General features: G+C 39.7%; 3 protein-coding genes across 5 annotated transcripts; 1 reads left to right on the top strand and 2 right to left on the bottom strand.

Moving 5' to 3' along the window:
* Positions 1 to 277: 277 nt before the first annotated feature.
* LOC107038284 lies at positions 278 to 14,319 on the bottom strand. The gene is made up of 4 exons (XM_015257302.2): positions 13,878 to 14,319; positions 4,699 to 4,937; positions 4,476 to 4,626; positions 278 to 3,521 (listed from the first exon to the last, which is right to left on the bottom strand). The coding sequence occupies exons 1-4, from the start codon at positions 14,011 to 14,013 to the stop codon at positions 796 to 798; spliced, it is 3,252 nt and encodes a 1,083-aa protein (XP_015112788.1). The 5' UTR covers positions 14,014 to 14,319; the 3' UTR covers positions 278 to 795.
* A 1,333-nt stretch (positions 14,320 to 15,652) lies between these two features.
* On the top strand, positions 15,653 to 19,349 carry LOC107038291 (Golgi pH regulator). 3 transcript variants are annotated; one of them, XM_029126115.1, is made up of 8 exons: positions 15,653 to 15,788; positions 16,689 to 16,836; positions 16,923 to 17,029; positions 17,568 to 17,978; positions 18,412 to 18,593; positions 18,700 to 18,885; positions 18,989 to 19,054; positions 19,124 to 19,349. In XM_029126115.1, exons 2-8 carry the CDS (start codon positions 16,790 to 16,792, stop codon positions 19,322 to 19,324), a joined length of 1,200 nt encoding a protein of 399 aa, XP_028981948.1. In that variant the 5' UTR covers positions 15,653 to 15,788; positions 16,689 to 16,789; the 3' UTR covers positions 19,325 to 19,349. The 3 variants fall into 3 exon arrangements, with proteins under 3 accessions (XP_028981948.1, XP_015112802.1, XP_028981947.1); XM_015257316.1 differs by having other exon boundaries at positions 16,673 to 16,836; XM_029126114.1 differs by having other exon boundaries at positions 16,657 to 16,836.
* Positions 18,911 to 24,054, bottom strand: LOC107038290 (neutral alpha-glucosidase AB). Its single transcript, XM_015257313.2, has 4 exons — positions 24,001 to 24,054; positions 23,618 to 23,707; positions 20,093 to 22,653; positions 18,911 to 19,673 (listed from the first exon to the last, which is right to left on the bottom strand). The coding sequence occupies exons 1-4, from the start codon at positions 24,015 to 24,017 to the stop codon at positions 19,561 to 19,563; spliced, it is 2,781 nt and encodes a 926-aa protein (XP_015112799.1). The 5' UTR covers positions 24,018 to 24,054; the 3' UTR covers positions 18,911 to 19,560.
* Positions 24,055 to 25,383: the final 1,329 nt, after the last annotated feature.

The following is a 25,383-nucleotide window of genomic DNA, read 5'->3' as shown; positions in this document are numbered from 1 at the left end:
TATTATGTGGATATACATTGCAGCAGCATTAATACTCTGTGCTTTTTTGCATTATTTTTCAGGAGTTTTTTCAAACTTTTCGAAATTCCAGTTGTTCAATTTTTTTTTTCTTCAAATTTTTTTAGTCATCGAGTTGTTTTGACGAGGTTTTTTTACGCAAGTTTTTTAAGCGTAGACGCTTCGATGAACATCTCCGGATTTGAGGGAGATAACGAAATTTTCGAAATGACATTTTTTTTAGAGCGAATTGAGCGCTCATGACAAAAATTTTGCCTAGACTCCGAGATATTCCCTAAAAATTGGCCCAAAGTCAAAATCGACTTGAACCGATTTACCGCTTCGCTCCCGATTTCCTCCCCAACAGCATTCAAAACTCATTAAAAATCGCAATAGAGACTAACAGATTTCTGACTATTTGAACCCTTCCCCGCTCAAAAAAAGTAATAAATAAAAAAATAAAAAATTACAGGCGATTGTATCTTCGATACAACTGTAATTGTACGTGGATACGTCCATGATCTTTCCTTCTTTCTCCAATTTCCTCCAAACTCCTCGCATTCCCTCAAATTTTCTAGAAACTCCCTGAATTTCCTAGAAATTTCTATAAACTCCTTGAATTGCTGCAGACTAAACCGTCACAGTTTGAATGCAATAATAAAAAACTTATTAATTACCTCGAAAGGTCTAAAATTTTCTAGAATTCCGATAGATGGCGCTGCCCATAAGTACCGTTTCCCAAAATGACCCCCATATTGACTCCACAGACATATCCACATAAAAACTTGTTTTCCGCTCTCATTTAAAAATTTTCTCCTCCCCCGAGGAGACCACGATGTTCGTAACAGGCTGGGGTTGATTCGACCCATTGCCCCAAGAACTTTCCTCCCTATTCTCTCCCAGAAAAATCCAGCGCTCGAATTTCTTATTCCCCGTCGATTTATCATTGCCATCGGTCACCTCAGTCTGACTGATCTCGGGAGACTTGAACTCGGAGACATAAACAACTTGTTTGTCAACGGCTGCGTCTTTCCCACTGCTTTTGGCGGAGTCACTCCGCCTGGGTGGAACTGGCGGTTTCTTCCCAGGTGTTGGTTTCCCATTGGAAGTGATCGTCACCTGTCCCCTGGGTGGTTTCGGATGAATTTCGTTGACCTCAGGAAGATTTTCCCTGCCGTCCCTGGGTGAAACCTTGATCTCAGTGATATAAGTCAGTTTTTTGGAGGACTTTTGCGGCGGGGCCGGGGTATTGGGCAATGGCGGCCTCGAGTCGGCATTAAACTCTCCAGACTCTCCAACGAGACCGCTGTCCTCGCTCGAGACACTGATATTACTGACGTTGTGCTGGTCCTCGGGAGTGAGTCTCTTGCTGTTGACAGTGACCCCCAATTCGAGATCGCAGCCGTCATCAACATCCTCGTCATCATTCACCACTGCATGACCACTAATGCTCTCTATCTGCCTCTCAATATCAGTCAACGTGGAAGGCGTGACCTCCCCGTCCACGGGATTCGCCACCGACTTGGACGAATCATCGTGATTGCCATTACTTTTAACATGAAGCTGACAGTGCTTGTCATGCTGACCATTCCTTTCGCAAACGGGACACCTCCGGTTCACTGTAATTCTCCTCACAGGCTCCTCCCTGACCTGCTTCATGCCCACATACATGTCTCTATTGTCCCCATTAATCGTGTCAGGGTCTGCCTTAACCGGCTGTTTACTGGACAGCCATGTGTGAAGATCGAAGAATCTCAGCGCTTGATCGAAGGACTCCACAGCAGCTGGAGGATCACTTCCCTCGGGGCTGTCCATCGGCTTCGCCTGCCTAAAGTCCAGTTCAACTTGCTCTGGGGTTGGGCTCTTCAAAACCCGTCCGTTGTTGACAATTCTCACGAGGGCGTTGTCCTCGTCGGGATTGAACATCCTCTCGGCGTGGATGAAGTCCCTCGTGAGGCGCTTGCTCAGAGGAAGATTGTACAGCTCTGCGCTGCAATCGTCGGACTCCCCCGGAGATGGGGTATACTGAGAGTGTGAATTATCCTCTTTAAGTTTGATCTCAACAGCGGACTTGGATCTCTCCAGAGTTCCGCTGCTTTTTTTCCGGGCCTTCGGCTTCTCCTCGCCATCACCGTCCGCTTTCTTCCAAATAGCGTCCTCCAGGGTGCCCCATTCACTCGACTTCTTCAGTTTTACCCTGTCGAAGGCCTCGATGTCGTCGAGTTTGGTCAAGTCCTCGTTGAACTCGGCGATGTCTTCGGGGGGAAGCGGCGCCTTTCGCTTCTTCAAGCCGGCGTCCGCCATGTCGAGGCTCTGGGCCCTCTCCAGAGTAGACGAACTCTTCGCCTCGTACTTGGACAGATCGCCGAGGCTCGCTGCCTTCCTGTAGACGTCGTCCTCAGTCTCGTCTTCAGGCGCCCTGGGCACTGGCGTGTGGTGGATTGTAATGTCCGATGGGTTGAGCTCGATCGTCGTGAAGCTGTGCTGCATTTCGGAGTCAGTGTCCGATTCCGCGGAGTTCCTGCGCTCTGAGTGATCGTCCGCTCGGGGTAGTTGAGTCTGCTCGCCGTCAGTCTCACTCTCCATCACCTTCTCAACGTAATCGCTCAGTGATTCTGTGTAATCCGCTATCGTGTCGATCCTGTCTTGCAGCTGGCGATGATCGGCGGAGGGGATTTGGTCGTCTTTGATCGGCGACGCAGGCGGTGCTGGCGCCTTTCGCTTGTTCTTCTGCGGGCTCTTGCGGTCTTCCGGCTCTGGGGTGGATCCGAAATCGTCGGGCTTGAATGGGCTCAGCAGTTCGGCACTGCTCTTTCGATTTCTTCTCGCTGCCATTGCCGCGTTGTGCACCTCCGCCGGCACCTCCGAGGGAATCATGCTCTCGTCATCCCGCGGATGGGGATTCGATGCTTTGCAGTCCGTCGAGTCTGCCCCATTCTCCAGGCGGTTCTCCCTCTGGCGGAGGCGTTCGCTCGTCTTCTCCGCGAGAATCGGCGTCGACGAGACGATCTCTCGTCTCTCCACGTCGAGCCTCTTCCGCGAGTGCTTTCGCTCGAGATTCGTATTGTGCTCGTTTTGATTCTCAATCCTGTGGACTGTGCCCTCCAATGTGGGCAGCACTTTGATGCCGAATTTCTGGTGGTGATTGTTGGTCTTCGCTTCCTCGTGCTGTCGTTCAAACGTGTGACTTCCCGGCGTTGATTTTGAGGATTTGAGGGTGGAATTTAGGGGCGAGTAGTTGGAGCAGTTGAGAGAGTCGGTGGGATCGGCAATGAAAAGTCGTTTTGCTGAGGACTTGTGGACGCGAGAGAGTTCCGGAATTGATTGGCTTCGGTAGATGGGGTGACAAATCCGCGTGGGGCTCGGGCCAACCGTCTTTTTTAAGAGCGTCGTCGGCCGGGAGCCACTGCCACCGCTCTCCACCTCGAGTTCAACATCGTAGGGTGATGCGTAACTCAGGATCGTTAGGGCGTCCTCGTACACCATACTTCGAAAGCTTATTTTCACGCTTGTTATTCGATCGCCTGTAACAGAGTTTAGCGTCAATGGTGAATAAGGCCGGCGGAATAATCAAGACCCGGGGAAATTGTTACACTCCAGTTATGGTGGCCGATATGGCTAATGTGGTGGTGGATTTTAATGAGGATGAATCATGGGTAGTACTTGAATTACGTGACCACATCGCTATTTAATTTTCACGATTAAGGTGATTTCAATAATTCCATGGGGCTGGTGGTAATGATGTTAAACCGCTTTGGGTGACGCCGACGACACCTTCGAAAGATATGGTTTTTTAAAAAATTTAATATGTTTTGCAGATTGGCACAGACCACCAAATTTTTTTTGGTTTTGGTTATCATGAAATTTGTTAATTGAATTGAGTGATAAAAATTTGAAATAAATCATGAATATTCAGCGTCTTTCAAATTACTTTTGTCACAGGATCATTTTTTTTAACATTCGTTGTTTATGAATAAATAATTAAAATTGTTTAAACTTTCGGAAATTTTTTTTAGGCATGAAATCGATTTCTGGTAAAATTATGAATAATTCTCGTTCCGCTCACCAACCCGCATATGACCCCCATAATCCTTATTTTGACCCTTGTTACTCTTATTTGAACCTTCAATCTGACCCTTAACCTTGTGACCCCTTTGGACCCTTACTCTACCCTTGTGACCCTTATTCTGACCCTCATGAGCCTTATTCTGACTCTCATGTCCCTTACCACCCGTATTCTGACCCTCATGACCCTTATTATGAGCCTCATGACCCTTATTTTAACCCTCGTGACCCTTATTTCCACCCTCGTGACTCTTAATTTTGAAGCCTTAATTAATCAATTAATTAATTTTTATCACCAGAAGTCGACTTGGATTTTGATAATACCCGAGAGATAATTAACATCTCACGTGATCACTCAATTTTACTATCACCAAATCACGGCTTAATTTAAAATTTCAATCAGGCCAACTGACCTGGATGAATGCGACCGGATTCGGACGCTGGACCACGATGAAGAAGATCCTTCACGAATATTCCCTCTCTCATGTTGCCGGCGACGTTGAAACCGAGGCCGGTGAAGTCTCGGCTGCGGAGGCTCACTACACTCACTCGTGTAGCTTTCGGCTGAGAAAATTTTTCATTCATAGACATGTTATTCTAATTTTTGTTTTCATTACATGCGCAACAAATATTCACCCCTAGGCAGGAATCGTCGAGTGTCCGCCTCTTGTCGTGCTTATTCCCCGCGCCTAGGCCCAATCCTGACCACGGGGTTGACCACTTTGGTGAGTCTTTGATTTGTGTCTCAATAGCTGCGACGGACAGCGGTCTCTCCATACTTCCGATTTGTCCTGTCGCGTCCTTGAAGCAGGGATTATCGAATGCATAGGCATCCTCGACAATCTCCGGATCTGTCACCAGCACAAGGTGCTTTCCTGCAATGAAGTATTATCGTGAGTTGGTCGGATTCATGAATGCAATCGTGAGTCATCATCGGATTATTCTGACGAGTTATTGCCATCAATTGACACTACTGACTCCTGTGTAATGAAATTTCGTTCTTACTCGTAATTTGCCGGAGCGCACGGACGGCTAACGATATATTATTAACATTGGCCTCTGTGACACGATAAAAACGAATCACAAGGATTTGTAGAATTACGTTTTTCAAGGAAGGAAAATAGAATTAAATATCTAAATGTCTAATTGTTTGAACATTTCTTCTATGGTATTATTGAGATGATAACTGATTATTCGGCGCTAATCGGTGTTATGAATGTGTTCATTATCTCCATCGCGCATGATGAGAAATAAACAGAAGCTCGAACTCTTCGGTAACAACACTACTCATTTTGTTTTTGCACTAATTTTTTTTTGTTGAGATCGAAGTGCTTGTTTAGTCGAAATAATGAAGATTCTGCATTTGTGCGGAGTTTTTATTAATCGGCTTATTCTGGATGAATTGCAATGGAACTGTAAAAATGGTAAATTTTCTCGATTTTTTCCCTCTATTTTTAGGGGGATCAATTTACATATCAGTCATTCCTACGGCTGTAATACCGACAATTCCATATTAAGGATCATTCCCCCACAGGAAGGAAGCACATTCTTCATCGCCACGTGTTCCCGCTATATCGGCTCAACAAATCAATTCGCAATTCGTTCATGCTGGCTTCACGGAATTGTTCACGAAGGTTTATGATGAATTTTTTTCTCATTGTCATCTTGTGATACGGGTCATCACATATTGGCTTGTTGTGGCAAAATATTATTACTTCTCAAATTTATTCATTCCATATGACATGATTTTTCATATTTCATATACATGAAATTTCTGTAAATTTTTTCATGGACAAAACATTTCAATAGCGAAGTGGTAAAACGTTTTCAATGAATATCTCGGAATCCAAGGGAGATAGCAAAATTGTTGTTATTAGCTTTTTTGTAGAGCGGATCGAGAGCTACAACAAATGCCATTATAAAAATTTCGCTATCTCTCTTAGATTCGGAAATATCCCTCAAAAACTGGGAGATAAGTCGACGTAAGTCGTTTTACCACTTCGCTACTGATTTCATTTTTTGAATATTCGAGTAATTCTCGATTTTCTAGTCCATTTCGGGCAACAACTTTCCTGAATTCCCGATCTATTGAAAATTAAATTGAATGTGATGTTCAATTTTCCCGATGAGTGAGAAATTCAATAAACCCTTTCATTTGAAATTGAATTGAGCCCCACAACATCGAAAATTCAGATGACGCTGTGAAAAATCAGAGATGAGAATTGAAATAACACACGTACACACCCCGCGAATAATCGGCAATCGCAAAAATGCCGGAATTATCATCTCGATTTACATATTTCTTATGTATTATGGTTTCCGGATGGATTATATATTTTTCATTCCCCCGATTTCTCCTCTCGTATGCAACAACCGTCGCACCCACGCTCGTGCCAAATGAAGATTCACGCTGCTTGAATCTGTGATTAATCATCCTCGACACTTGACACAAGGTGAGGAAAATACAGAGAATGACGTTGCTTGGTAAATGGTAAATCAAGTGTATCATTACCGTGTTCCCAACAACCTGTTTCATAAATAATAAAAATTATAAAAAATATCTATTCAATAACACGTGAAATGGCGATCGTTGAATCTGCCATTATCATTCGCAGTAATAAAAACCTAAGAAGTAAACTGCGGTCTGGTAACGTGGGAAGAGAGAGACGGAGGGACCCCGGGGCAGAACGGTGGGGCTTCAACACCGACGGAAGATTGAAGTGACTACGCCTTTGACGGTGACGCCAGTGGGCGCATACCATGGGCGCCAAGGTGAGCGGGCTCACGTTTCTCCCTCCTCCTCATCTCTTTTTTCCTCCTTTACGCGTACATATCTTCTACTTTTCTCCTCTTCGTCGTCTCCTCTGTAAAATTCCCTCAACCCGTATGATTCCAAAGTCGCATCGCATCAACACTAAGCGCAAGCGCTCGGTAATGTGCCCCGCCATTTTTTCGCCCGCTGTTTGTCAACCTGAACCCCCGGTGTTGACGAAATTTTGGCGAGAATAATCACATGCATTTGCTGGGTCCCTTCGACTGCTTTTTAAAATTGTTTTTTTCATGCCAGTCACCTCCGTCATTTTACGCCGCCAATATTGGTAAACCGTCGAGGCCAACTTGCGCGCTAAAGCCTTTTGCGTAAAAGACGAGCGCTTCGCAGACAGCCAGAAGACATCTCTGACTAAAACTAGTGCAGCGAGATATTTTACCGTATTAACGATGGATTTTCATCGAGACTTGTTGGAATTATTATATGAGTGAGACGTAGATGAAGGCAAAGAGCCATCTCTAATGAGTTCATTTTTCTTGGTATGGATTGTATGTTTAATAACACCGGAGTCAGAGTGTTTATAAGAATTTTGTTTAGTCTCAGTAGAGTGGAGGAGTGGGATGAATGCCTCTTTATGGATCAGATTTTTGACCAGAGTTCGTCACCAATTTCTTCGTGTCGAATTAGTCTCTCGGAGAGCTTTGAAGAGTAAAGACGTGCCCTCATTAATAAAACCAGTTAAATTCAAATAATCAATCACGAGTGTTTTCATTTATCGCCATAATCCTAATAAGACGTTGTATGTCAGTGGAATTACAATTGAAATAAGGAGAAACTGGAGGAGCAAGACACTGCCTAGAAGTTTAGTACTGATGACTAAAGGATTCGTCAAATTGGAGAAATAATCAGGACTTTGATTAAATTGTCATAGTGCGACGTTTCGCAAAATTACTTCAGCTTCATCAGGCTCTCGATTCGTTAACTATTAACAAATCCTGGTAATAGTCGAGAAGCCTCGTTAACAGCAGCTTAATTGTTCCATTTTTTTAATGAGTGAATGTATTTTCTCTGCAAAGTCTCATCGAAATTCCCGAGGGACACACCCCTATATTTGATTTCGAAATAGTTTTGAGGAGTGACACAATGGTGAGCATCGGGGACAACTAATCATTGGCGCACAGCAGAGATTCGCCACACAATGGTAGGATCCAAGCGCCCATCGGACTCCAAATGGAACTCGCGAGGCGCAAAAGACTCGAAAGGCTATAAACACACCGACAGATGGTGGGGTATCTCTATAGGAGGAATGGGAGAGGTGTGTGACAGGGAAGCGACAATTATGCAAAAATTTGAGGCGTGGTTGGTGAGGGGGAAAATATGTATGTGTTTGAAGGAGAAATAAAAACGACTGCGGACTAAAAAATAGCGGTGGGGTGGGGGTTTATAGCTCGCTGGTTACGCATTGCGAATAGCCAGCGACCGGGTACTGGGATTATCTTCTAGTGTTCTGGGCTCTCCTATGTGATTATCATTTTTGCGACGACCAAGTTGTGGTCAACGGCTGAGCGCCAGAATCTGGAGGAGTAAAACATTCCAACAGGTGGAAAACTCATCCTTTGACTCAGTTTTTCCTCGTATGCAGATAATAATATTAATTTGTGGTATTTCTCTATTAAAAAATAGGTGAAACGTTTTTGGTCAGCAAAATGTTCATCTTAGCTTACGAATAAAAAATGCTTATTTATATGTGATGTAAATGTAAAAATATGTAATAGAAAATTTGTAGAATCATGATAATGCTATTAATAATAACAAAATTTATGTGTTATAGGTGTAATGCATTATTATTTTATACATTTTATGTATTTTTTATTCATTTGAATTGTGTTTTGTATTCATGTGAATTTTTTGTCGCAAAAATTTTTAATTAATGAATTCATAATGATCAAAGGTAATATGCAGAAACGATGCTAATCCGATAAAATCAACAACATATTTCATTCAATGAAGTTAATATTTGACCGATAGGGTCATAAATATTCAGAAGAAATAAGCCTCAGTGAAAATTAATTTCCGCACTTTAGAGATCATTCTCGTTAATTTAATGGCATGCGATTTTTCATTCTACTTGATGTGGAATTTCAAAGTAATTCATCGGTGCCACCACGTGCGCACGTACAACCGTAGATGGGTGAAATTTTTACGAGTGAGATAGCTCCGATAACAATTCCACACTCGATAACATTCCACGTGATATCATTCGTAATGTTGAACTCATGTCATTGAACAAGATACGTATAAAGCAATGTATCGTCAACTTATTGTGAGTATACCATGAAAGTATCATGCGCATTTATGGCCCGTTTCTTTCATTCAAAATACATTGAGTCTAGAAATTCCAAGCGCCTCCTTCGCGCGAGAGGAAAGCGTGGGACATCGGTTTACGCGCATTCTCATTCCATCACTCGTATGTGTGAACGTTCTGCATTGAAAAAAAATCATAATTTCACGAAAAATAAATTGAGAAAAAGAATAAAAAATTGTTGTCAACATTTTTTTATAAAATGTTTTATTCTAAGATTTAGACAGAAACAAATTTCTCCTATGGGTTGAATAGCTGACAGGGCTCGGCGCAACCGGCCCTAGAGCTAAAAATTCTCATTATCTTGTCATGACGTTGTCAACAAGTATTCGTCATGACTTCAAAATTAGGCGATTATCAATAGTCTAAAATTAATTAGTTCTCAATTAGCAATCGAAATGAAAGAAAAACGACGCGTCGAAAATTCCAAAAATTAGTAAACCCAGATAAATAGCTCAGTACTAAAAATTCCGGCTCACAATAAAAATAAAAATTTCATTAATGTAAAGAAGTATTGGCTTTTTGTTATCGCGCCGTCACTCCCTAGTTTTTATGGAATTCGGAGCTAAAATGTTCTTGAAAACGGTAGGATGACATTGATCTTAAACGTCACTGAATGATCCCTGAATTATTAATTATATTAAATTAATTTAGGCGCGAAGCGGTGAAATGGTTCAAGTCGATTTTGGCTATTGCCCAGTTTTTAATGAATACCTCGGAATCTAAAGGAGATAGCAAAATTTTTGTTAGGACCTTTCTTGGAGCCCGCAATTCGCTCTACAAGAAAGATCATTACTAAAATTTCGATACCTCTCTTAGATTCCGAGATATTCCTCAAAAACTCAGGAAAACTGAATTATTTTCGTTCGTTATTTCAAATAGGGATGAATTGCAATTTTTTTCTCATTTTTTCGTTCATTTGCGTAGATGGAGAAGAATAAATTGCTCCGATGAGTGAATTTACCAAGTGAAACGTCGGCAGAAAGAAAATGATTGAGTTTATATTATTTTTTAAATTAAAATTGCTGCGAAATGGCCGAAAAATATGAATAATATGAAGGAAATTAATAAATAATATCGAAAAGCCGTCAAAAATCCGGTATTTGGGGCGCCATACACCCGAGTCTGGCTACCTACCTATTATGACGGGAGGGGAACCGGACGAGAGAGAAATAGTGGGATAAAATCTCTAACAGGTTTCACCTGTTGAGATTTGGCCACTACATCTCCCACTTTTTTCGGAGGGGGACGGGGGGAGGAGGAAGAACAAAAACAAAATAATAATCAACAAAATGACCGCAAGACCAAATTCGCAGAATGTTAAATAGCTGAGGGCAATTTAAATACTATATGTGAAAACATGTGAGTATTTTTAATTCAATATTTTATTGTCTCGACGTTTTACTAGGTATTTATAACCACGTCATCCAAAAAATGAGAGGAGATTGACTTCGATTGTGATGAGCCTGTAGCAACACACGTGTATAATATTTCAGTGGTGAAAATATTTTTTTTTAATTGCACTGTTAGAAAATTACACTTGAAATTTTAACTGGAAAAGCTTGAAATTTTTAACGACAGAATTCCATGAAATTCCCGTATATTTCTTCATTGACGAATCAGTTAATTTCTTGAATATTCTAGTAATTCTCGATGTTCCGGTCCATGCAGCCCTGAAAAGCCTTGAAAATTTTGAAAATTTTGGCAGTAACTTTTCCGAATTCTCAATTTATTGAAACATCAATTATCGTTGAACATGAAAAACCCAATTTTCTTGAATATTCCAGATGAATGAGAAATTTAATGAACACTTTCATTTGAAATTGAATGCAACTTGACAACATCGAAAATTCAGCTGATACTGTGACCGAAATTTCAATAAATTTCCAAAAGTGTTATTTAGAAGACTAAAGAAATCCCCGACGAGAACTTCCCCGGGAGTCGAGGCGTTAGGATAATGTAGACATTCTTCATTAAATGAACCAAATTTCTTCGTTAATTCGAACTACCCTAAAATTCCTTAACCCATCTTTAAAAATACATGAACTGTGAAAAAACAATCAACTGAATAAAACGGGATTCTCCCCTCATTAATTAGCATTCGCCAATTCATAAATTTCTAAAAATTCGAGAACGAGACTTCATAATATGAAAAAATAAATCGCCTCATTTAGCTATCCCATCGAATGACTCGACCCAACTCGACTCAACTCAGTATTACCCAGTTCCACGCATTAACATCACCAGAGCGTTGAAATATTCCGTGTGCATGTGGTCTCAACTATTTCATTTTCTCCATGATTTTGTATTAGAAAATGCAGACACAGTACAGCACGCGTAGTTGCCGCATAGGGGGGGCGGTGGGGCAGGGGGGGCAGAGGTGCATACCTGCTGCATGCCAGCCCCCACTGGCTATCGGAAACTCCAACGACCTGGACGCAAGGCCCGCACGCAGACCCACTGGCTTTTAACGAATCCAAGTGTGTACACTTTCTAAAGGCCTCCAACAGATTTCGCCCAGGTATTTTTATGTACACAAGTGTGTGCACAATACGGGATGTATCTGGCTAATATTAATCGTCGAAAGGTATTCGACGATTTTTTCAATCTGCATTTTTTTTTATTTGCGGAGTAAAATGGAGAATTGAGTATCGGGTTGTAGTACACGCTGAGATTGAAGATGAAAAATAAAACCCGTGTGCAGCGAACGATGAATGAAAACAAAAGGACAGATTCTCATTCACAAGGCCGCCGCTTGGGTCTCTTTGATACGATGAGCTTTTGTGTGTATTTCGATTCATCCGATTTTTTTCTCTGTCGTATTACGTATCTGTGCGCAGGTGCACACACGCTCTCCGACGCGGATTACGGCCAGCGTTGGACCCGTGCGGGGCCAAATTATTTTAGAATAATAGTTTTTCTCTCTTCTCGAGTTCTCCAGCGATTGCGGCCATCACAGCGGTTTAAATGAATTTGTCCGGAAGAAAGAATTACAATAAAGTCTTTGATTGGGGCTATTTATCGAATCGAAAGCCAAATTATAAATCGTAGAAATCTCATCGGCCCAGGTATTAACAGTAAATGTCAAAGATAACCAGATTTAAATGAAAAATAATTATTTGCCTGAATGTAAAACGATGGGAAGGACACGATCAGATGTTTTGAATTGCTGTTCGAATTTTTCTCTTGACATTTTTTCCAGTTTTACCATTTTTTTTTCTATTTTTGTATCACGAAATGGCAGGAAAATTACCGAGCGCACAATATCTCACGCTAAAAAAAAATCTTACGTCAAGAAAATTCTACACTTGTCCGGAAGATGAGAGCAATTGGTTTATGACAAGACGACGAGTTTGCAATCAATTCAAGTGGTTTTTAAATTGAAATATTTTAGAATTGAGACTAAAAACTGTTGAATGAATTAATTCAATTTTACATGATATGAGAAATCGTTTTCTTGTCGTCAAGAAATTTAGTACTTGTTCTAAAGACGAGGACAATTTCTTGACGAATTTTTTTTTAGTGCGAGATATTTCGCTCTTGAAAATTCTCAAGTCACGAGCTTCATGATACGAGTAAATACGTACTTCTCAAAATACTTTGTTCTTCTCAGTGTCGTAAATTTTTTCTCCACTGCACTTTGACGCATCGCGAACGAGTCCACGATGCACCGCTCGCAGAGGGAAAAGGACAAAAAATTATTGTTCAGTGGCACACGTGACCCATTCCACATTCTGGGCATTTGTAGTTGAACTACATGAACTACACTTTCATTTTGTACAACGCGTGTACAAAATGAAAGTGTAAAAGGTGTAAAAGCCATGTGACTGGAAATAAATTGAATTTCGAGTCTAGTGGACAAAAAAAATCGAAAACAATAGTTGTTAGTCATGGAAATTGATAAAAATTCGCCAACAATAAATTACTATCTCCACAAATGTCCTACGAAATTCAACACCGGGTAATTCGCCTCGGGACGCCAATGCACTTATGTAGTACTCCCTGCATACCACAAATTCCATCGGAAATTTCACTTTTCTAACTCGGGAAACGCAGTAACATTTTTGTCATTTCCCTTTTTATCGTGAGTAGTTGACCCACACCGACGGTATGCCACAGCGAAAGTGCATTGGTCTGATAAAAATGCTAGTGGTCATGTCGAAATTTTCGATGAAAAAATAAACGGATAAATAGTAAATAGAATGCACGCTAGATTGGCCATCTTTTGCAGGAATGCACACTCAATGAGAGGATAAATAAAAGAATGATCGTACCGAAGGTGCATCGGAGCGAGACGCCTCGTAATATGTGCAAGCGAGTATCCTTAACAAACCGAATCCAATACAAATACAAAACCGATAAACACGTACACAGGCATGTACAACAGTGTTTTCAATAATCAAAAACGTGACTAGTGTGCGAGCCGCAGAGGAGTGGAATGAAATCATTTAAATTCCAGTTTTATCGTACGCACTGATTTCTCATAATTCGAGGGTTTTTTCATTTCTCTTTTTCTGGGATTTTTTGAGGAAAAACTATTTTGCGCTACGACGCAATAGGCGTGAATGTCCAATGCCCGTGAATCATGTGACTTGTTTCTGCATGGAAATGAGTCAAATGAGTTGGCGAAAGGAGTAAAATTGATGGAAATTTTTTTTAAGCGATTTATTGAATTTAACTCACCCTTGTGTCGACGCCACTGCCTGTAGAGGAAGGCAGCGATCGCTAAAAGGAGTGCAGTCGTAAAAAATGTACCGATCACAGCCCCTGCAATGCTACCCGGCCCGTAGCACACAGAATCCTGATCGGTCTCGTCCATATTTTTGCGCTTCTCAATTTTCCTTTAATTCGTTGGTTTTGCTTCAGTCAGTGAATAAATTGCCCGATCTAGGGGCATTCATGATTTTTTACTTCACAATTTACTGACACTATTCACTATTTTACGCCGATTTTTATTCATCATTTGCGGGGCTGTGGGGGAGAGACGCACAGTTGCGATTCATTTTTAGGGATTATATTGATCGTGAATTTTGGGGGTGAATTTTTGGTGAATGCCACGTAGTTTTGTCGGGGGTGGGCGGCTTTCGCGTGACAACTGTGACACCGTACGACGTACTGACTCTACTAGGGACGATCGGAGCGAGAAACAGGTACGGGGCGTTCGGCAACAGGTGCTCCTTTCGGTGTGGTGTGTACTACTTGGGCGCTTCCACCGTGGGACACAACGTGGCGCAACTAGGCATGAATTACGAGAAATTTATTTTTCTAAAAAAAAATTTAATGAAATTTAAATTTAATTTATTTTTGTTTCAATTATTTATTATTGAAATATTATCTTTCTTATTCATTTTATTTTTTATTCAATGAGATGAAACACATTTAATTACGAGAAATTCATTTTTCTAAAAAAAAATTTCATGAAATTTAAATTTAATTTATTTTTGTTTCAATCATTTATTATTGAAATATTATCTTTCTTATTCATTTTATTTTTTATTCAATGAGATGAAACACATTTAATTACGAGAAATTCATTTTTCTAAAAAAAAATTTCATGAAATTTAAATTTAATTTATTTTTGTTTCAATCATTTATTATTGAAATATTATCTTTCTTATTCATTTTATTTTTTATTCAATGAGATGAAACACATTTAATTACGAGAAATTCATTTTTCTAAAAAAAAATTTCATGAAATTTAAATTTAATTTATTTTTGTTTCAATTATTTATTATTGAAATATTACTTTTCTTATTCATTTTATTTTTTATTAAGTGAGATGAAACACATTTAATTACGAGAAATTCATTTTTCTAAAAAAAAAATTTAATGTAATTTAAATTTAATTTATTTTTGTTTCAATTATTTATTATTGAAATATTATTTTTCTTATTAATTTTATTTTTTATTCAATGAGATGAAACACATTTAAATTCGTTTTAGTTTTAATAATTTATTATTCAAATATTATTTTTGTTATTTATTTTATTTTATTATTAAATGAGATGGAAGAATTTTAAATTCATTGTATTTTAAGGCAATTATTTCACTTGAATAATTTTCCTTTCGTCAATTAGCGCGTTTTCATTATAACTGTTGTTTTATTGTGAAACAATCATGAAAATTGTATTTTTATTATCGAAAAAACGTAAATAATTATCGTAAATCGAGAAGTAAAATTGCAGTAAACGCTCGCTGTCGGTTCTCAAAATAAATTAATTTGGACGTTATTCGTGTATTAATTCCGACGGAAAACGCATTATTCATATTATCAGTGAATTTATCTCAATTTTAATCTCCACGTAATGAAATTTGTGGGTAACTGCGGAGTTTTATGAAAAAGTTGGTTCCTCGATGGAAAATGAACAGTTCACACTTCCCTCCGATTATCAGGCGCAGTCACTCATTGGGCACCGCAAAACGGTGGCGACGTTTGTGTGTGACACGATGAACACCAGTGGACAACAAATGTCCGGCATTCTGACAATCTGTCAACTTATAGTTGTTTTAGATTTTTTTAAAGAGATGAGATAATTGTTCGTTATTTTAACAATGGGGTTTATCGAGGACACTTTTATTATTCTTGTCACACAGGTAGGGGATATTATTTCGCATTTATATTTCGCGTGTTCATTTGTATTTTATAACCTCGAACATTGCAGGAGAATCCGTTTTTTGCTTCCGAACGCTCTGCTTTGGAAGCATTGTAATTGTTCAAATTTAAATTTTGATTTTTTCGGGTTATATCCATAGCCCATAGGCCTTTTAGACCCCAAAGTCCGAAAATGCAATTTTTTTTAGACAAATTTAAATTTTTCGTCAATTGTTCACTAATGAATCGATGGAATTAAATTTTTTTCTTCGTCAAATGTAGGTATTGTTGAGCCCTATCGATCGCTATTAATTAAAATTAAATTAATTGATTAATTTTTAAAATTTTTGAATTTAAAAAAAAATTTTTTTTCACGATAACGAAAAAAAATTTTCAAATCATTGAATGATTGCTTAAAAAAATTGTTCGGGCGTCCTTTTGATCGAGTTCGAAGATGAAGGCGATAGCAATAATCGTTATTTTGATTTACTCGAAAATTTGCCAAAATTCTGTATTTTTTGAAAATCAGAATCCCAAGAATATCTTTGGATATCATGCTTCAAATGAATTCATTCATAGCTTGAAATGTTTGTTTCAATGAGACTAAGTTGAAGTTGAAAAATGATTACGATAGCTATATTGGACATGCAAAATAACCATTCGTAAGCATATTACTAATTTATTAGGAAAAATAACTACTATATTCAATAAACGAGTAATTTCCCACTTGTTCCAATTGAAATTTAAATATTTTTTGAATGTTTAATAAGATTCACATAATTGAATCGTGGGATCATAAAAATCTTCAATAATCTTAAAATGTCACGATATTTTTTAGTCCTCAGAAGCGGTATGGAAATACTTGTTTAGGGTTATTTTCTTGCAGATATTATTTTTCCTAGGCGGATGGGTGTTTTTTGTGAAGAAATTATTCCGAGATTACGAGGTCCACCACAGACTGGTTCAATTGATATTCTCATCAACATTCGCGTTATCCTGCACCATGTTTGAGTTGATCATCTTTGAGATTGCGGGCATCCTAGATTCTAGGTGAAACGAATGGAAATTAAAAAAAAAAATTTCGAACTCGGAGAAAATTTCCTTGAATATCTCAAATTCATTTTTTATTCTAACAGTTCTAGATATTTTCACTGGAATGTGGGGCTCTACATGATACTTTTCATGGTCATTGTGTTGATACCATTTTACATTGCCTATTTTATCATCAGCAACATTGGTTTTGGTAAGCATCGAATGTTGAGGGCATTTCTGTGGGACAGTCCAAGCGAAGAAAAATAATTCTGATTTTTTTTCATGATTTTTTTAACTCAAAAAAGAGTAAAATGTTCAAGATCATTTATTCACTTATTTATGCATTTGTTTATTGATTTTTTTAAGAATTGAAAATATCGAAGGAAAATTATCCATGTACTGGGATATCGCAATAAAAAAAAACTTTATTCGAAGAACTGTCCCACTTGGCAATCTTTAAAGAAGTATAAATAAACTCCAATTAATCGTCGAGTGTAACGAAGAAAAATAAATTTAAAAAGCCAAAAAAATTGATCCATCAAATCCTTTCTTCAATAATTTTTTTAAACAATAGTCTCCCGTGTGAATTTTCACAGTGGGTTATAGAATTTTTATTCACTCTTTCTGATTTTCCGAGATTTTCTCTAGATTTCAAACTTCAAAACTCAAGTGTTATTTATTCTACTTTAAAATGCCGCTCAAGTTTTCTCTCCATACGCCTAGTAACAGAATAATATTTCGAATTTCAGTTAGAAAAAACTTGGTTCGTCCCCTGACCTTTTTAATATACCTCTGCTACCTCTATTTATTCTGGAAAGTAGGCGATCCCTTTCCAATCCTCAGCCCCAAGAAAGGTCTGTTATCGATAGAACAAGGAGTGAGTAGAATCGGAGTGATCGGAGTCACTGTAATGGCTCTGTTATCCGGCTTTGGTGCTGTCAACTACCCATATTCATCGATGGCGTATTTCATGAGGCCCGTGTCGTATGCAGACCTCCAAGCAATCGAGAGGAGACTCTTGCAAACGATGGACATGATCGTTGCTAAAAAAAAGAGAATAGCACTGGCTAAGAAAGGGGATGTTGTCTCGCATTCGGACAATCGCTCAAGACTCTGGGGGATGCTGTCGCCGTTGACGAGCACTAAAGGACACCAAGAAAGTGTGTAATTGTACTCAAAGATTGTTCAAGTATTTTTTACACTATAGATACAGCCATTTTCAATCATCAAATTGTCAATGAAATTGCGCGAGAAAAATTTGAAAAAAATCGTGAATGTTCAGCGTCATTAAAATTGCATTTTACACAGAATTATTTTTTTTCAACATTTGTTGTCTATAAATAAATAATTGTAGTTGTTTAAACTTTCGGAAATCTAATTTTTTTAGGCATGAGATCGCATTTCTGGTAAAATACTAAATATGAGTAAATTTGATAATTTTTATGGGGAAAATTGATTGTTATTCCATCAATCTTCTTTAGATTATGAAAAAATAAAAAAAATAATGAGATTATTAAACAATTTGAAAAATAATGTTGATAATCCCATCGATTCTCTTCTAAACCAAATAAAAACTATTAAAATAATTTTTAGACATCAAACAACTGCAATCAGAGGTCTCAGGCCTTGAGGAATTATCACGTCAGCTGTTTCTAGAGACTCATGACATTCAGAACGCCAGGGAACGACTGGAGTGGGCAGCCACCTGGCAAGGAAAATACTTCAACTTTTTAGGATACTTTTTCTCAATCTACTGCACGTGGAAAATTTTCATCGTAAGTCCCCCCCTGAAAATTCTATTTAGAAATCGTTATTTCTTCCTGAAGTATTTTCTAAAAATAATATCATAAATTGTAACTGATGATATTATTTAACTGCCAGTCAACGATAAATATCGTTTTTGACCGAGTGGGAAAGAAAGATCCAGTGACTCGAGGCATAGAAATCGCCGTCCACTGGATCGGCTTCAACATCGACGTGACATTCTGGTCCCAACACATATCCTTTTTCCTCGTCGGATGCATCGTAGTCACATCCATTCGCGGTCTCCTCCTGACACTCACCAAGGTGAATTAATCATCAATAAAACATCTTCATCATCAATATTTGTATTGACAACAGCAGATTATTACAGAGTATATTAATCAGTGACTTTTATTTTTAATTTCAGTTTTTTTACGCCATATCCAGCAGCAAGTCTTCCAACATTATAGTGATGATACTTGCCCAGATAATGGTAATTAAAAAAAATTCTTATCAATTTTCCGTTTTATTTCGTTTCATTAAATTGAAAATTTTTCATCAGGGAATGTACTTTGTCTCGTCAGTCCTACTGATGCGAATGAACATGCCAGCCGAGTACAGAATGATAATAACCCAAGTACTCGGTGATCTTCAATTCAACTTTTATCATCGATGGTTCGACGTTATATTTTTAGTATCAGCACTATCATCAATTGTCTTTTTATATTTGGCTCACAAACAAGCCCCCACCGAACGTTTATGAAGATAATAAAAGTTCTCGTTGTCTATCATTGTCATTATTATTATTTTGTTTACGATATTGATGAAAAATCTTATCACAATTGCCACTGAACCCTCCAAAGTAAGATAATCTATTTTTTTTGCATAAATGAACAGAAGAAAAAAAAGAACGAAAAAGCGCACATTGACTTTGTTGTCAGCAAATTGATGTTTACAACTGGAAAAATACGTCTAAAAATTTAATTAATGAAATTGCAGTTAATTCACGAGTTCAATGGACCACTCTTCACCCATATTTACACCTGGTTTACGTAATGTCAATACATTGTTGTTGGTATTGTATTTGGCCTCTAAATTCACAGTTCCACGATCTGCAAGAAAAAAAATTATGATAATTACATTTTCCGCGAATTCGGGCAATTTCTATTATTTATTTATAAAAAAACAATGTTAAAATAATAACGATTATTTTTTTTTCTTTCCGACGTTTCGAGTGCCAAATGCATTCCCCTTCAGGGTAAACTTTATTCAATCTAAATATTAATTACAAAATAGAACGATTAAATTTCTATTTTTCTCATTACATTTTTGAAATATATTAAAAAATATAATAGAAAAAGCCAAAAATTCTGATTCAATTTTTTAATTATGATTGAGATTGAATAAAGATTGCCCTGCAGAGAACTGCATCTAAAATTAAAGATTCATACCATATTATCCCGCACAATGACTCTAGGAAGGTGTTTTTATCATCAAAATTAAAGCGTATAACGTAGAGATAAATACTCACTCTGTGAAGTAAGCTTGGCAGACTTGACTCCTTTCGGTGGATTAGCAATATCAACTCTCTCCAGCCAGCTGGCAGTCTCCAAATTAGCCAGATTATCAATATACCCACTCTTGAGTACCTTCCCATCGAAACTGAGCCTCAAATAAACGTACTTTCCATGACGATACTCAAAGCTCGACTCATCGTCAATGTAGAGTTTCCCACTGGCATTTCCCTCGGCATCAGCGATGACCACAAGTGTATAAGGATCATTCTTCATAGCAGCAGTGCTCCTCCTGATCCTCATTTTTCTCGGTACAATGGTGCCACCCCTCTGATAGACCGGAATCTTATGCAAAGTCACAGGAATCCTGGTTGCCCCAGGTGTTTTGTGCTCCTGCATAGTGTCCACATCATACCAAGTGTCTCTTCCCTCCCCCGGGAAGTAAACCGACACCTCCGTAACCGAAGGTTCAAACACAGGCCTGACAAGAATGGCATCGCCCACCAGCAGATGATCATCAACGGCAAAGGTCTCCGTCTCTCCCGAATAATGCGCCCACAGTGGTCTCATAACAGGATACCCACTGACCTGGTGCTCCCTAAACAGCGTATACCAATAAGGCAAATACGAATACCGTATTCTTATCGCATCCCTGACAATCTGAGTGGTTTCATCGTTGAACGTCCAGGGCTCCCTGCGTTTGGTATCAATGTGCGAGTGCTGTCTGAAGAAGGCCAGCCAAGCTCCAGCCTGATTCCACCTTATGAACAACTCTGCGTCGGGATTCTTGAAGAAGCCCCCGACGTCGGCCCCGCAGAAGGACATGCCAGCAACTCCAGCCGACAGACACATGGGATAACTGATCCTCAAGTGCTCCCACTCAGCAGCATTATCCCCAGTCCAAACAGCAGCTGACCTCTGGGAGCCAGCGAAGTGGCCTCTCGTCAGGACGAAGGGCCTCAATGTTCCACCAGATCTCTTGTAGAGAGCGTCGTAAGTCACCTGTGTGTACATCATGCAGTTGAGATTGTGGACGTCTCGGTGCTCCCAGCCACCGTAATGAATCAAGTCTTTGGGCATGGTTATCTCGGGCCCATTGAAGACACTCGGCTCGTTCATGTCGTTCCATATGTAGACGTCATTGGTGGTCCCCTGGAATTTTTCCACGGAATATTGTTCTCCGAAGTATTCCCGCACTTTTGGATCGAAGAAGTCCAGGTAGGAGGAGGCGCCTGGCCAGCACCAGCCCTCGTAGTCCTTGCCGTCGGCGTGTTTAACGTAGTAGTTGTTGGCAGTGGCGTCGTTATGAACGTAGTAAGTGCTGTCGCGCTTTATGTGAGGATCTATTATGACAATGAGCTTTCGCCCTTTGCTCGTCAGGTTCTGGACCATTTCGAGGGGATTTGGGAACTTTCGCGAGTCCCAGATGAAGTACTTCTTGTTGTCTGTCCATTCAATGTCCAGCCAGATGGTGTCCATTGGAATGTCGTGGAAGTCAAACTTGTCGGCTATTTGGGCCACGTCCTCTTGGTCGTTGTAGTTCCACCTCGACTGGTGGTAACCCAGGGTGAACATCTGGGGGAGTGGGGCTGTTCCGGTGAGAATTGTGTACTGCCTGAAGGCGTCCAGGGGCTTGGGCCCCAGCAGGAAGAACACGTCTATCACACCGGACTCCGACATGAAGTGGGCGTCAACCTGGGGTTTTTTTACACTGCCAGAGACAAAGTTCACGATACTCTCCACCACGTTGTTGTCGGCGCTTGAGAGAATGTCGACCCAGGTCTCAGCAGCGTTGTGCCAGAATACACCGGTTGTTCGGTCCTTGCCGTGGGCGTAGAGCACTGGAATTGAGCCGTACAGGGCCATTCTCTCGTTTATCTCGTACTCGAAGACGTCGAGATTGTAGAGACGATAGGGGTCTGTTCCTTTGGTCGACCGCAGGGCGAATGAATCAGCATGTTGGGGGATCCCATAGGCGTGCTCAGCACCGGGGAAACTGAAGTCCAGGGCTATCGCCTCTGGACCGTGGGGCTTTGAGTCCTGGTGAGACTTGAAGTTCTCCTCCCATGCGCCTGGATCGTCCTCGGCGCCATCCCCTGGGTACTCAGGGCTCGACGCTTCGGTCTCCTCAGGGTTCTTGTTGTTGCTGCTGTCGTCGTCAGGCTGTTTCACCGTTTTTGTTCGCAAGTGCTCGAATCTCATGAGACCTCTGGCATTTGCTGACACGACGAGGTGGTCATCCGAGTAGAGATCCACTCTGAAGGGCGAGAAGTGGATGATTGCTTTGCTTGGGCCACTTGTCACTGTCACGTGGTCTGACTGAGACTCGGCGATGTTCAATTCGGCCTGGCGAGGGTGGTCCTGAAGGGCGTTCTCCACCTCGTAACGCTTGTGCAGGGGGCTCTTTTCATTTATGTGCAGGCGGAAGATGTTATCTTTGAGGGCTGTCAACTGCAGTATGAAGTTTACTCCTGTGTCCTTGTTGAATAGGTCTGCTTGGAGGGTCGAGCCATTTTGGGTCACTGTCATGGGGACCACTTCGTAGGGGGTTTTGCCAGCCTCGACTTTACGACATCGTCTGGAAATTCAAAGGACTCGGTGCATATTTGCTGGTTTCGAAAGGATTCAGAAGGGTTTTGGGAATTTTTTTTGGGTGCACAAACCATGGAAATCATCATTATCATGGGTTTCTGGTATGATTGACTGTTAGGACCTTGGAATATTGTGGCCGGGCCTTCTACTCATTTTTTTCAAAGATTATATGTTATTATGAATTTATGAGGGAAATCATAAAAATAATGATGACATTGTGTAACATGTCGACAAACATATTACACAATGTCATCATTATTTACCATTTATGCCTATTTATGTTTATGTGTTTATTTACGTAACAAAAAATTGAGGGAATATATGCGTGTATTCCCGAATTGAAATCTCGTTTTATTGCGTATGATAATGTCAAGAAAATGATAATTTTCTGCTAAAATAATACGTAAAATGATGAATATCTCAATAAATACTCGAGATAGATTTTTTAAAGTATTTTTCTCGGGTTTCTTGGGCAAAAGTACATTGAAACAGATGGTCAAAATTTGTCGCCCGGTTATCGTAATCGTCTCGATTAATGAATAAACAAATTAATGTGTGATTATGAATAAAGTTCTTTAAATAACGATTAAACAAGTGAATGAATGGGTAAAACTCTGTGTAAAATCATTCTTTACACAATTATGAGCTCAATGTTTTAATAATGCTAGATATGTAAATCTCAGGGCACAATAAAAAGCATTTTATCTATCATCATCATCTGGGAGCTGGCATGGTCGAGTCACACGTGTACAAAATGTCATCTCGATCGCAGCTGAGATACAGAAAATGCTTTGTTTTATTCTTTTTGAGTCATCTTGGAGACTAGTGGCTCTGAGCCGATTGCTGGTTGAGATTTATGGGCAACGGTGAAAAGTGAATTAGTTAAAAATTAAATATTACTGGTGAAATTGCCATGTTTGAGAGGAGGTTTAGTAATAGTGCCTCTGTACCTGCAAAAACTACTCTGCTCGCAGGTCTTGAAGTTGTTTCTATCAACAGCGCCAGCGAAGAACATCAAACAGAGGAGTAACACTCCCAGTCTGTGCAGAAAGTAAACAAAAATAATTATTACTGAGAAATGTGATCAAACATCGACGAACATTGTCGCATAGAATGAAATACAATGACACGTCATACAGTGTAGATAATCACTGGACACATCAAAATTCTCAGATCATTTCGACGAAAAAAAATATATGCATTTGTATATGTAGCAAAACGTGAAAGTAAATTAATAAGGTAAACTCCTGAACACATGAAATCATGAGAAAGTACTGCTCGTAAATCAGGAGAAATAAGAAACCTTTTCTCAGTGCCTCAAAAATTAACTTACCTCACGTAGAGAGTCATGTCGATGAATGACCGTATCCAGCGAGAGCAGCAGGGAAAATGCTCATTCCCGTGCGCAACCCCTCCGCGCATATCCAACATGGCGGCCAGTCTCCGGCACTAACAACAGCTTTGGCGTTCGTCCCACGTATTTTTGGAGAAAAGTGAGGGTAAATCCACTAAATAATCATTAATAATGCGATAATTAATTAATCATGATGGGTAGCAATGATTTAATGATGAATTTGGAGTTTATTACGGGGTATTATGAACGCTAAACGTATAAAAAGTTTCATTCGAGAAAAATTCCCAGTCCTGCGCGCAACTCATCCGCGCACGTCCAATATGGCGGCCAGTCTCCGGCACTAACAACAGCTTTGGCGTTCGTCCCACGTATTTTTGGAGAAAAGTGAGGGTAAATCCACTAAATAATCATTAATAATGCGATAATTAATTAATCATGATGGGTGGCAATGGTTTCATGATGAATTTGGAGTTTATTATGGGGTATTACGAACGCTAAACGTAAAAAATTGATTCGAGAATAATTATCAGTCCTGCGCGCAACTCCTCCGCGCATATCCAACATGGCGGCCAGTCTCCGACGTTAACAACAGCTTTGGCGTTCGTCCCACGTATTTTTGGAGAAAAGTGAGGGTAAATCCACCAAATAATCATTAATAATGGGATAATTAATTAATCATGATGGGTAGCAATGATTTAATGATGAATTTGGAGTTTATTATGGGGTATTACGAACGCTAAACGTAAAAAATTCATTCGAGAATAATTATCAGTCCTGCGCGCAACTCCTCCGCGCATATCCAACATGGCGGCTAGTCTCCGACGTTAACAACAGCTTTGGCGTTCGTCCCACGTATTTTTGGAGAAAAGGGAGGGTAAATCCACCAAATAATCATTAATAATGGGATAATTAATTAATCATGATGGGTAGCAATGATTTAATGATGAATTTGGAGTTTATTATGGGGTATTATGAACGCTAAACGTATAAAAAGTTTCATTCGAGAACAATAGACAATCATGTGCGCAACTCCCACACGCACAGCCAATATGACGACCAGTCACCGGCGCTGAACGAAGGTTTTGGCGTTCGTTCTACCTGTTTTTGGAGAAAAATGAGAATAAAAACCACTAAATAAACATTAATAATGCAACTATTAATTAATCATGACGGATAACAACGAATTTACGGTGGAATTGGCGTTCATTCTTGGAAATTACAAATGCTGGAACGAAATAAAAGTGTCATAGACCAGGAATATCATGTCTACGTGACCGACATTATTGTCATGTCGCAAGATGACGCCTGGTGTGTCCTTCCGGACAAGGGACAATTGTTTCGAACTTTTCGTCGTGTTTATTT

This window comes from Diachasma alloeum, unplaced genomic scaffold, assembly GCF_001412515.2.
Source record: "Diachasma alloeum isolate Michigan unplaced genomic scaffold, Dall2.0 Dall_scaffold_00279, whole genome shotgun sequence".
Classification (NCBI taxonomy): Eukaryota; Metazoa; Arthropoda; class Insecta; order Hymenoptera; family Braconidae; genus Diachasma; species Diachasma alloeum.
This window is presented reverse-complemented; position numbering and strand designations above follow the sequence as displayed.

What these genes read in the sequence shown, in the direction of transcription:
- LOC107038290 (XM_015257313.2), bottom strand. An exon ending in GAGCAGAGTAGTTTTTGCAG is followed by an intron (nt 22,654 to 23,617) that starts GTACAGAGGCAC and finishes TTGAATTTCCAG; the next exon opens with ACGATGTCGTAAAGTCGAGG. An exon ending in TGCCAAGCTTACTTCACAGA is followed by an intron (nt 19,674 to 20,092) that starts GTGAGTATTTAT and finishes TTTTTCTTGCAG; the next exon opens with ATCGTGGAACTGTGAATTTA.
- LOC107038291 (XM_015257316.1), top strand. Translation starts at nt 15,747, where the DNA reads ATGGGGTTTATCGAGGACACTTTTATTATTCTTGTCACACAG. An exon ending in TTATTATTCTTGTCACACAG is followed by an intron (nt 15,789 to 16,672) that starts GTAGGGGATATT and finishes ATTTTCTTGCAG; the next exon opens with ATATTATTTTTCCTAGGCGG. An exon ending in CACTAAAGGACACCAAGAAA is followed by an intron (nt 17,979 to 18,411) that starts GTGTGTAATTGT and finishes AATAATTTTTAG; the next exon opens with ACATCAAACAACTGCAATCA.
- LOC107038284 (XM_015257302.2), bottom strand. Translation starts at nt 14,013, where the DNA reads ATGGACGAGACCGATCAGGATTCTGTGTGCTACGGGCCGGGTAGCATT. An exon ending in GCAGTGGCGTCGACACAAGG is followed by an intron (nt 4,938 to 13,877) that starts GTGAGTTAAATT and finishes ACTTCATTGCAG; the next exon opens with GAAAGCACCTTGTGCTGGTG. An exon ending in ATCCGGTCGCATTCATCCAG is followed by an intron (nt 3,522 to 4,475) that starts GTCAGTTGGCCT and finishes ACTCTGTTACAG; the next exon opens with GCGATCGAATAACAAGCGTG.